A 13,266-nucleotide genomic window follows, 5' to 3' on the forward strand; every position below is an offset into this window, starting at 1 on the left:
GAACAGATAGTTTTTGATTATTGTCAGGACGGGGCAGGTAGGGGCGGGATACGACAGTGAGCCCTTTCGCTGAACCCACCAATTGTCCCTACCTACTTGCCTCAAAGGGCCCTAGGCGGCCGTGGGCAACCACAATGACGTTCCTTGTGCCGAATATGTGCACACAGAAAGACAAACACAAAATGGGATAGTCAAACAGGCAGAGTCAAAACCAGACGGGCAGCACAGTACAAAAACCAGTACAAATCGGATAGTCAAAAGTCAAAGCCAGTGGTCAGGTAACACAGTCAAGCAAGCAGAGGAAGTTAGGATGGGGATCGCAGGAATAGACAAGGGGGAGCTGGGACCAGGGTATTAACCTAATAGCCAGCGCTGAGAGACTGCCTCAACTTAGTTTTATGCTGACCAAGAGCCCAGTCCAGATCCTCATTGGACCGACGCTCCAGTTAATCAAACAGACTACTCATTTGTGAAAATCAAGTCTAGCAGCTTCTCAACTTAACTCCTGCATTGCTAGGAAGCTGAGAAGCAAGTGGGCGTGTCACACAAAAGCAAAACAGGCCCAGTTCACATTAGGTTACTGCACAATCCTGACAATTATACTGTATGTTCACATTTAGGTGGAAATTTATGAAGAATGACATATGATTTGCTAAGAGGCCTACACCTCTTAGTAAAGCCAGCCCTGCACCAGGCATTTCAGAGCAAATCTGCACCTGCTTGTGGGCGGGTGTAGATTTGTATCATGATTTACGCCTGTGAACGGGCATAAATCATTAAAAATCTGGCGAGAGAGTAGGTCAAGCCTCCTCCCTGTCTTGCCACCCTTCCCTTTTCTTGTGCTTCAGGCAAGCGGGGGTTACGGTAAGCTTTCAACAGAGAGAAGGCAAGAATCTGCACCCTCTCCCTGGTGTACACCAGGCGCACATCCTTGATAAATCTCCCCCATGATCTTTTGACAGAGTGTAGTTTACTTTGCTTGAAGGGGTTGGCCACCTTTAAAGGGGTTGTCCAGCATTAGAAAAACAGGGCCACTTTCTCACAGAGACAGCACCACTCTTGTCTCCAGTTTGGGAGCGGTTTGGCAACTCATTTCCATTGAAGTGAATTGGGCTTAATTGCAAACCGCACCTGAACTGGACACAAGAGTCATGTTGCCTCTGGAAGAAAGTGGCCATGTTTTTCTAATGCTGGATAACCCTTTATTGTGATTTTAATCAAAGAAGTGCAGGGTATGTAGCAGATCACATACTAATAGAGGCAGCTTTCTTTCAACCCTGTTCACACCAGTGATACAGCATACCCCCCACTCAGTGCACATCCCTGTAGCAGGCGAACGTCTCTTACATACATGGCTGCCTATGGAGAGGCGTGTGATGACCTAATCACTCTGTAGAAACATCTTCTTTGCCTCTGGTATAGACCTCCTTCTTTATTTCTCCCAAACAAACACAGACAAAAAGTATAAAACAAACGTGTTCACCTCTCCTGCGTGTTGGACTCGCTCCTAGTTTCAGTTTACAGATGCAAAATCCTGACCCAAATACTGTTGTGTCAAAGTGGCCTAACCTTCTTCTGGTTTTCACTTTTTACTGACCGAATTGAGACACCTTAGAAATATTAAATAAGGGCTCCTAAGTTCCATAGTCATCAATGTTATGTCTTTGATCCGTGCAGGATAAGAGGTTTCTGTGGTTATCATGGGTAAACATCAATCTTTTTAGCTGTTTGATACCACGATACATTGTAGATATGAGCTTGAAAATAAATGGGTGAATGTTGGCAAATAAGTTTAATTTATTTGCAGAAGTGGCTTGAAAGGAAAGTTCTTTCATCAGAGCCAACATTTTGTTTTCACTGTCTCGCATCTTATAGAAGATAAGCCCTTCACACTAAGATGTAACAATCTAACAAAAAGGTACTGCAGGGCCCTGACATTTATTATAGACCTTTTAAGAAAACCACTTTCAGGTTTTGAAAGCTACCCCCTCCTTCAGTGACTGTGTCTGAACTAAAAGCCAGATACCTGGTAAGCCATGTTTACTCCACAGCATAAAGGTAACATTTTGTATACTAAAACAAGTTAAAACATTTACGTTGACTCCTTACCTGTCTCCAGAGCCATTTACCTATCCAGAGGCTGTGTTCACACTGTGTTTGTTGGAACAGGTTTAGCATATGTCCTAGAAACCATATGTTCTGGTGCCTGTGCCAAATGTACCCCAAGGCACCTATCCACCCAATTAAATAGGAAAGCCCAGTATATTGGCTAACATACCACTATATGGCTATACACTGGTATATATGACATATGTTGGACGTATAGGTCAGGGAATACACCTAATGTGCAAAAGAAGCATTGTGTGAACATAACCTTGTACACGTAGCATATATTCTCCTTTTTGTGTCTGGTTTTCAATGGTGTTTCTTCAAACACTGGAGGACTATAGTCTGCATTTACTACCTCTGATCTGTAGGAAATAGTGCAGTTAGCTGTCTGTCAGGTTGGGACACTAAGACACAGGACAGGTGAGGCCCTGCAGCGGCAACCGCCTTGCTGTTCCAGCCTATATACCACAATCTGCCCTAGGCGGCAACAGGTAACTGGGCGACAGTCCCTTTCCTGCATTGGTGAGATACAGAAACAAGACAAAACAAACAAACAGTATACTCAGGGTTGTCTAGCTGGGTCAGCATCAATCGGTAGTAGCAGTAAAGAATCAGTAGTCAAAGGTAAGGTCATAAGGTCAAGCCAAAATCTAGAAAACCAGGATACAGGATACATTAGCTTAGACATACTCAAAGAGGCTCTATCGCATGCAAGGGAGCATAATGGGGGCAGTAGTCTTATGGAGCCCAGGGCGTGATTGGGGAAGAGAATGGTGTCCACCAGTCAGCATTAACACTAATTGCAGACACCTAAGCCATTTGGCCGGGGAGGGGGGGTAGGTCTGTCGGCGCTTCCAAAGCATTGGCCGCGTGATCCTGTACGCTTGTCGGCCAGCTCCTGACACTGTCATTAATGAAATTAAATTTAAACAAGTATAACCTATGTATAGTAAAAAATTTCAAAATTAAAGCATTACTGACATGTAAATAAACTTTTGACGTGTCAAAGTTTAGATTGGTTGGTCTAGATAACTGCCAATCAGCAGCTGGTGGACAGAGTAGGCTGGTACTCATAAATATCCAGGACTACTGGGCTCATGCACATAATGGAGAGGACTACTTACTATCCATGTTATTCAGGAGGATATCTTTGCATCAGCTGCACAGAACAATGTAAATAATACATCATTCTGTTCAGCTTCCATGTCAATAATTTATGCTACCCTTTGTAGGACACATATCTGCAATCAGTTGACAGGGAGTGAAGAATGCTGCTGTGCCCTTCATCTGACTGTATTGGAGGGACTAAGACCCTGATCAAGCTAAACATTTGCCATGTCTGTGCGAAATATAAAAAGATTTCTTTAATTGACAGTAGTCTATTAAGTTCCATATACATTATGCTTATCTCCTATTTATTTTCATCAATGTTTCCTGATTCTTATGTGAGCTCTATGAGGACAGATTTGCAATCTGTGGCTATGTTGTAGTTACTATATCCACAGGGAAGTCTGATATAGTCGGGGATCAATTATCACTGGTTCAGACTCTTCCTCCTTCCCTCTTGACTGCAGCTCTGCCCCTTCAGATTGGCTGCTGTGTATTAACGTAAGCCCATCACAAGCTCAGCAAGAAGTCAGAGGATGGAGAGCCACTTTCCTTTTCAGAGCTGATAAGATTCAGATTACTAAAGCACTAGTGAGAAAAAGATTATTAGGTAAATGCCTTTACATTTCCTAAAAGGAAGGAGTCCGGAAAGTCTCATTAATTTCTTTGAAACTTTTTAGGTCGGTATGAATGATAGAAAATTACCTTTAGTTGCTAGAGAAGACACAATTATAGACAGAGAGGGTTAGTCTCAGACACTGGATGTGATTTCAAGTAAAAAGGAAGATCTGACAACAGTCCTCTTTAACTTGTCAGGAACCTCTGTTAGTTACCATGACGACAACAATCAAAAGTAGTTGTACAATAAAAAAAGGAAAAAGTCACATAGGAAATGGGTTATCATTGGTGATTGTTAAAAGGGCACAAAGCTATAAACCTGATTTGTAGTCTTAGATATGAAATATTTAAAAGGTCAAAAAAGCCTTTTTTTCAGCACTAGACATAGCATGCCCAGTGAAGTAATCTTGGTTCAGATTCTAAAGTGCAATGTGGATGAATTTTGTACTGCGTAAATATTGACCTGGCCGGCATTAATACAACCTTGACTATTAGGCCAAGCACTGGGGGAGCTATATCTCAAGCTGGCAAGCGGCAGGAAATCAGATCGCAGGGTCTAGTGTTTGGCAGAAATCATATGCTCTTGCTAGTTTATTTGTGTGCACTGAGGCCTGGTTTGTATAAAAAGTGAGCTGTCAATGACTCCTAATCACAGTAATTACCTGTTAGAATTTCACTCAAGTACTTTAATGGCTTGGAAGCATAGAGCTGTTTATAAGTGACCAAAAAGCTGCAATTCCCCATACTGCCACAATCAGCACTCAAGAATTAACACCTCTCAATAAAGCTTTTTAAGCTTTGTGCGACTAATGTAGCTGCGGAGAAAACACGATGGCTTCATAGAAAATGTCGCTTTTGAAGCGAGCTGCTGACTTCCTGATATTATATAAATGTTCATATTGTCTAGGTATTCAATAACTGAAAGGCTTTACCTACTAACCTTACTATGTCTTGTCTTCCCAGTCCAAGGATTTCCATATTTCAGATAAAATATAAATACTTTTTAAAGGACAGACATAATAAATAACCCGGTACAAGGCCTCGTGCACATGAGCATATTACAGCTCTATAGAAATTCTGAGTTGTACAGACTCACAATACATCATCCGTAGGGGTGTAACAATGTTTGCTTACAACCTTATACAGAGTCATATGGATTTTTCTGTAAGATTACATTTGGAACACATTGTTTTTGAAAAGGTAAGAATATTAATTTAGTGGTAAGTAAACATTAGGCTTCGCTTGGCTCTGGTTATTTGTGACAGCCCATTTAACTTTTTCTCACTTTGATTCAACTCCGTAGTTTCTGCTGCTTTGTAGAATTTATTGGCAAATAAAATAAATGAACTATATTGTGTGTATACAACACAGTTTTTTTTCTTCCTATTGTTTTCTCTCTATACTTTTATAATATGGATATGAGGAGGAGATCACACTTTATTAAAGTATATAGAAATAATAAAGAGACTATACTTACATCTAAGGGCTCCTGGTGTCCTACTGCTGCATCTCCAGGTCCAATCTGAGAAAGATTTGTCTCAGAGGGGACAATCACTGAATGAAACGGGACAGTGCCGCCACCACTGATTGGCTGAGCGGACTGTCCATGCTTATGCTGGCATAGTTTGCACCTACATGGAGGGGTTAAAATCAACTTGCTTAAATGAAGAGGTGAGTAGACGCCTGGACAGCTGGCCAACTGTGGCTATAGTGATTTTGGACTTTGCAAATAATAGATATAATAGATTAAAGGGGTTATGCAGCTTTAGGAAAACATGGCCGCTTTCTTCCAGAGACAGCCCAACTCTTGTCTCCAGTTTGGGTGAGGTTTTGCAACTCAGTTCCCAATTATTCCGGACTGATTGGTCGCCCTTTGTAAGTAGTGTGCTCGAAGATACAGTACTGAGTTTGCTTTTATTTAACTTATGTATTAGTGATATAGAGGATGGGATTACCAGCACTTGGTTTATGCAGCTTTGTAGTAGGCTATGTTCCCACATTTTGTTTTTTTAACCATTTTACATCTGTCTTTTTTGGACAAAATCACATCTATATTATGCAAATGATGGTCATAATTTACATAATACAGCCATATTTTGGCATCATATTGATGGCTGTCCAAAAAGGTGGCCGTCAAATGGCAAAGAGGAGGCTTTATTTGAACATAGCCCTAGAGTACAATCTATACATTAAGGAGGGCATTTACTATGATTGCACACCAGGGCGAGGCCGCAGATTCGCCCCTTCTCCCTGGCATATGTCTGCTGTAAGCCCTGCTCATCTTATGGGCTGGTGGGGGCGAGTGCATGGTAAGAAAGAGAGGAGGCCTCCTCCCGCTCCTGGTTTATCATGAGTTACGCCTGCTTAGCCTGCAAAGCCTGCGCCAAGCACAGGGCCAGCCGGCTTTACTATTTTTGTACATAATAGACTATAGATCAGCTAAGGTCAGCAGGCTGTTGTTATGTATGAAAAGAGGTATGGATTCCAATGACAGGGACATAATATTACCACTTTGGTGTGGGCTCATCTGGAGTATGCTGTGCTGTTCTGGGCACCAGTTCATAGAATGGATTCTCTGGAGCTGGAAAAGCTACAAAGACGCACAACTTAACAAATAATGGGCCTGGAGCATCTTAGTTATAAGGACGAAGTAAAAGGATTACATTTGTTTAGGCTTGTAAAGAAATTTAAATGGGAGATATCATTTCTTTTCTTTCTTTTTTTCATCACATTATGTAAACGGTACCTCTAACTTCTGTTATAGAAGTCCTGTGAGAACCCCCACAGGGTGTACATTCAAGTGCACTGTGCTGGTGATATTTAAAAATGACCATGCTATATGTGAAGGGAGAAGTAAGCACTGAACCCTAAGCACTGAACAGGCTGCACTGTGCTGGGGGATAATTTACACAGCACAGTACTATAGATTGCATGTAGAGAATAAATTTCTGATGGACTTGGTATACAATGTGATATACTGTATGAGCAGAAAGAAAAGAATTAGCAGCAGCAAAACTAGCAAAAGGTTACATTAAGCCCTGCCATTGAGAGGGGAAAATCTTTATCTTGTATGGACACTGCAGATTATCCGGAAATTCATGGCTTGCAGGTGTCAGAGTTTCTCTTCCTGGCTTCCCTTCTCTTGTTTAGGGCACATGGTATGATCCACCCACACTTCCTGTAATCCGTCTTGCTCAGGCTGTTACCAGAGACAGATTTTCACTGACAACAGGCAGTCAACTGCAGACTAGGAGAGACACCTAGTGGCCAAGACTTGTTGAGCTATTTTTCAGTGTTAAATTAAGTCGTTTACAAAAATCACATGAGTTTAAATGAATGGAAGCTGTTGAATTGAAGCAGTGTCCAATGGAAAGCTATTTAATGTACATCCCCTTAAAAGATGAGGGGAAATTTCCTCTGCCTGGAGAAAAAAGGGGACAACCTTCTTTATCATAAAAACTGTGAATCTGTGGAACTGGTCACAGCAAAAACACGTTCAGGTTTCAAGAATGTCTTTAAAAAATTAGAGCAAAACAATGTAATTGTTCTTATAGAATGATAGAGCTCTTGTACTAACAAAACCCATACTCCTCCCCTTCATCCAAATCTTACTTCCTTGGTTGAACTCATTGGGCATGTGTATCTTTTCAACCATACTAGCCATGTAATTATGTAAGTGATATGGAAGATGGTTTAGTAGGTTTGCCAGTTTGCTAATAACACTAAAGTATGTAAGTATGGTTTTGCTAGTCCTTTGTTAGGACTTCAGAAGAGAAGGATTTAGGGGGTAGGCATTTCTGACACACTTGCAGCTAAACACTAGGGAAAGCAAGTTGAATGCTGGGGGGGGGGGTAGAAGTATAACAAGTAGGAAGAGGAAAATTGTGATCCTACTGTATAGCTCTTTAGTGAGACCATGCGGTTTTCAGTTGAGATCTAAGCTGCAAAAAGATATTAAGTAGAGATTAGCAAACCTCGAGCATGCTCGAGTCCATCCGAACCCGATCGTTCCGTTCGGCACTTCATTAGCTGGGGCTGCTGAAGTTGGATAAAACTCTAAGATTGTCTGTAAAACATGTTTTCCACATACCCTTAGGGCTTTATCCAACTTCAGCAGCCACCGCTAATCAAATGCCGAACGGTCGGGTCCGGATGGACTCGAGCATGCTCCAGGTTCGCTCATCTCTAAAATTAATATAATAGAACTGGATGAAGGACAGGCTACAAAAAAGGTGAAAGCATAAAACATATCAGGAAAAGTTGAAAGGGTTGGCCTTTTTTTTTTGTAAAATAGTTTAGCGTACAGTATTAGTAAATGTACTCACAGCAGTTTCTGACAGCAGCTCCCTGTGTACCTCATAGAGCTACCATCACACTCTTCTTTTCCAGGCTGTGCTGTCCTACTCTGTGGTGAGTCTGTCCATAAGATGGCTGACATGGAGAAGCATGTGACTATATCCCACCCTTCATAGGCATTGAGAGGTGGACACTGGGGTCTGCACAGTGGTTCCATGCTGTTCCATGCTCAACCATATTATGGACAAAATTGCCGCAGAGCAGGATAGCACAGCCTGGAGGAGGGTATTTTAGCTGTATGAGGTACACAGGGAGCTACTGTCAGTAAGTGCAGTGAGTACACTTACTAATACTGTACCCTAAACTATTTTCCTATAAAGTGGCCAACCTCAAGAACTAAAAGTCTAGAGGAAATAAGGCTAAAGGGGGCATAAGTGAAACCTTTAAGTAGACTCTGTAACTGGGTTTACCCTTCTATTTCTGAGGGCATAAAATTGTCACAAATGTTTAAGTAATCGCTTACTTGGTCAAAAACTTTGTGCTAACAATTTTGAGCATTGGGCAAGAATTGAGAGTGTTGAGCAAACATTTGCAACTTTTTGTGCTCCAGTTTTCTGGTGAAAGCGTTGATAAATGTCCCCCATCTTATGCATATAACTTTATTGTACCCTTTTTTTTATATATTATGCAAGCTTTATGTAAAGGCTTTGTTCACACTAGTTGGAGGTGCCAGGATTTGGTAAAAACAATGCTGATGTATACCATACTGCAGAATCTGTTTCCCATGGATTTACATTATTAAAATAAAAGGCTTGAAACGCATCAGTTTTTATGACGAACACAAAGTTTTGGTTGACCATGTTTTTTCTGTACGTTAAAATTAAACATGCTGAAATGGACAAAGTGAAATCACAGCTTGACATAAATTTTTCATCTTGCTCTAATAAAATGAAAGCTGAGATGTGAATGATTGCTATGGGCAACAAACAGAAGCTTACTATAAGTGTGTGATAAATTGCCTCAATATGCCTAAGCCTGTTTACGGATAGGCCCAGGTAGGTGGTAAGTATTAAAGTAGCAGTCCACTTCTTTTAAAAAATATATATTTAACCCCAACAGCAGGCTAGGGCATTTACTCATGCAGGCAGATCGCTCTCTTATAGATTTGCATATAGACTCGGGACAGCCAGAGGAGAGGTCACATGGGTGTCAGGGGGACTTGAATAGTGCCAGAACTCGGAAATAACACTGCCCTATGGGAACATATATAAATCTTTGCCTAGACTTGCTGTCTGGAAGCGGACTTACCTTTCTTGTTGTCCCACCACCACCATACTTGCAGAACTTTGGTCCCACTGCTCAGCCCTTCTGGCGTGTCACTACTATGGCCACTTAATTGGTTGAGCAGGCATAACCACATGCCACATCCCAGAAGCACTGCACAGCAAGTTTAGGGCTTTGTGAGAATTACAGCATTCTGGGAGTGAGGATGGTGAGTACAGGTTATTTTATATCTTATCAACTGCCAGAGCAAAATTCTAAAAGGAACTCCTTTAACTTATTAGCATACTGACAGAGTATATCAACAAAAGCTTTATTAGTCGTCTTGACATTTGTCATCTTGTCTTCTTTTCCACATTTAGGAAAGCAGAAGTATCTCTGTGCTAGCCGGAATGACTGCACAATCGACAAATTCCGGAGGAAAAACTGTCCATCGTGTCGCCTACGGAAATGTTATGAAGCTGGCATGACATTAGGTGGTAAGTAAGCGCAGTTGTAGTGTGTACAGATTCTTTAAATGTGAGTCATGCATTTTGAGTAATGAAGTAATGTAACTTTGGCACTAAATTTCCTGCTGACCTTTATCGAGGCTCCATCAGTAAAAAAAAGTTTAGTAATACTTAACAGTGTGTGCAAAATAGCTCTCAGAATGGTCTCTATTGCCACCTATGGGAGGGAGCATCACCGTAAATCATTGAGCCAGATGGACCAATATGGCTTTCAAAAAATAATAATAAAATAGCTATCACTCAAATGCATAAAAGATGCAGAATGCAAGTGTCTAAGAATGTGGTCTATTGCAAGCCATTTCTAAAACCTACCATACATCTGTTTTAAAATACTTGTTGGCTGGCAGAGAGGCCTGCGAGGAATGTGTTTTCTTCGTGGGAGACCATCAAGCTGGTATGCAATGTTTTTTTGGGAAAGCAGTGCTCCTTTCAGGGATGCTACCCCCAATAGGTAGCACTAGAGAGTATACTATTTTCCATCTGTAAGACTGACCATGTCCCTAAGGAGAGATATTCCCATCTTAGCTATCGTTGGTTACCTACACAAGTCAAGGAACTTTTTGTGCAATGTTATATTTTCAGGGAAGATGAGCCTCTATTATAAGGCATAATGCTTGGCCTTTTGGTCTGATCAATTGTAGTATTTGTTTTTATTAGTGATCAGTTGCACTATTTGCTTTTATTAGTGGGCATAACTAGGGTCCTTGGTATTAAATAAATTCAGTGCACAGCCTGGGCCAATTGATCAAACATGCTAGCTAAGTAATCTAGGTTTAGGACCTTTCCAGGGTGCAATGCTTTTTTGGAAGTATCTCCTGAAAGTCTTGGAGAGATGTGTGGCCATCTTGTGCTTCTTAGTGGACACCGAGTTGGCTGCCCAGGTAAAAGCCAAGAGACGTCAGGCTCTCCTCATGCCTTGGCAAAGGAGGAGCATCAATCTCCAACCTTTGTAAGGGCCCATTCACGCTGAGCAAAAGTAGTGGAATATCAATAGCCTGTGCCATGGATGCCACTTCAAATTCCGCCTGTCATATTGTTTCAATGGGATGTTTAATGCACCTCCACTCTCCACCCAAAGAACTGACTTATCAGTTATTTTGCCAACGAGCGGAGGCGCGTAAGAAATCCCATCGAAAAAATGTGACAGATGTAATTTCAAGCGTCGTCCACGGCGCAGGCTCCGCTTGGAATTCCACCACTTGGAATTCCACCACTTTTTCTCAGTGTCAACGGGCCCTAAGAGTCTTATGGGGAAACTGAATCATTTGTACAGGGCATTTCATTTTAGAAAGGGCTTGTGATAGACTGTATCTTTTATAGGCACTTGAGTGACTGAGTAATTTTTTTTTATTAGGGCAGCATGTGTTTTTCTAGTGATTTTTGTACAAAAAGTAAACTGTAATGGTCCCTCTACTGGCCCACTAAAAATATCAAACCCATAGTGCAGCACAAAATATTTCGCCAGCAATGCCAAATACCATGCAGCACAAAATACTTTCCCAACTGTACAAAAACATGACAATCCAGCATAAAATAACTTCCCATCAATTCCAAATGCCACAGTGCAGCACAAAATGACATTCTAGCAGAGCAAAACACTACTATGTAGTAACACAGATAGCATCTGTCCCCATTTCCACCCCCCACGCCCTCCACTGGTAACAGTACTGTCCCCATTTCAACCATTCCCCAGTGGTAGCACTTCTGTCACCATTCCCAACCCTCATCCATTGGCAGCAGTACTCTCTCTATTCCCACCCTCCTCTTGCAAAAGTACCGTACACTTCCCACCCCTTCCCTTCCAATAGCAGTTACAATCTCGCCCTGTCCTCTCCCCATTTAACAGCTGCATTAAACCCACCCATTTTCCCTAAATCGCCCTTTTCAGAATGGCGGAATAGGGAATGTTAAAGGTGAAAGAGAGATTGCCAGAAGCTCTTACTGCCAGAAGATCCCTGTAAGCCATGTCAACTGCTTCCTTGGCGCAGGACCTGTGGACTCATTGTAACAGCATTATTTATTTGTACAGTATGGCAGCATTATATATGTGTACTCTATGTTGGCAAGTAAGGTGTACAGTATGGAAGCATAGTTTACTTATACTGTTATTCACTTTATAATGAGTTTACCAACTGTGCGTGTATGTTGTCCTAAGGAAAAATCCTTACAGCACTACTGTCCTGTAAAAATACGTATGTATCTGACTAGCTCTAATACTAACATCCTAGCATTCTCTCTAGTAATGTATCTCGCTGTCTTTTTTAGTCTCACTTTCTCTTATTCCTGCAGTTATGCAGGATTATAATTATACTAAACCAGTCCAGTTAAAAATAACTAAAAAAAGAACTTAATTGAAATAATCATCCTTGATGAAATAAATTGAAAGTCTGGTTCATTTCACATTTTACTTCTTAAAAGAAGGAACATAATATGAATAAAATAGATTTTTGCCACTCAGCCAGAATCAAATAAGGGGTTAATTTAATTTCTTCTCCTCGCCCATTATGTAGCTGCAAACTAGAGTCAGTAACAAACAGGCTACATTTCATGCCCTGACAGCGCTGTTTCTGGGGTCACTCTGACCTCTCTTGCTTGGCCAGTATCCTCCACTTTAATTTTACAGCAGAGCGATGTTTGTTTGAAGTTAACCAGTTCTAGGACACAGGCGGTGGAGCATAGCATTTAAAAAACAATTTAGTGGACAATAAAGCTTTTGCAGTACAAGATCATATTCTAGCACTTATCGGACATATCTAACTTGCTCCTGGGCAAATACCCATGATAGGGGGCACTGGTATACAGTTTACAGACTTTCACACATCATTTTCTTTGTGTTTCCTGGTATTCTTTTTAACTCAATACTGCAGCTAGATGTTTACTGAAAGTCAGTCATGAAATAGAAAGGCATTGCAAACTGTGGTATTTTTTTTTACTATCAGTGCTTTTTTCTTGCCTTTCCAAAATGAAGCTTGCTCTAGGTATGGATTTTTTTTTTTATCGGTTTCTGTGTGCACTATGTGCACCCCAACCACCCTCACTACACTCAAAGTTAAAGGGATATTCATAGGGCTGTGGAGTCGGAGTTGGAAAAAGGAGCTCCCCCGCCAGGCTCCCAATTCTGTGATCTCATGGCCCAACTCAGAAATGTCCAATCAGTGATTGAGGCGGGACACAGCTGCAGTCTCTGACTGGCTGACCGGGTAGTTCCTGTGGGGCTGCGATAATTCAGGAGTGCGGATGCTGACAGAGACCTGATAAATTTGGGCCTATGGCTGACCTTTCTGTCACTATTTGTGACCTCTATATCACTATGTGTGACCTCTATATCACAGGTATCTGGCATTGT

At 41.4% G+C, this 13,266-nt stretch overlaps 1 protein-coding gene across 2 annotated transcripts in view; it reads left to right on the plus strand.

Moving 5' to 3' along the window:
- The window catches only part of AR (androgen receptor), a 261,278-nt gene that overhangs the window by 185,048 nt on the left and 62,964 nt on the right, over positions 1–13,266 (plus strand). For both annotated transcript variants that reach the window (XM_069943376.1, XM_069943377.1), the window contains exon 3: positions 9,774–9,890. In XM_069943376.1, the coding sequence (XP_069799477.1) occupies positions 9,774–9,890 (117 nt within the window). The remainder of the gene's footprint in view (positions 1–9,773; positions 9,891–13,266) is intronic.

The sequence above is a fragment of the Dendropsophus ebraccatus genome, chromosome 10 (genome assembly GCF_027789765.1).
Source record: "Dendropsophus ebraccatus isolate aDenEbr1 chromosome 10, aDenEbr1.pat, whole genome shotgun sequence".
Lineage (NCBI taxonomy): Eukaryota > Metazoa > Chordata > Amphibia > Anura > Hylidae > Dendropsophus > Dendropsophus ebraccatus.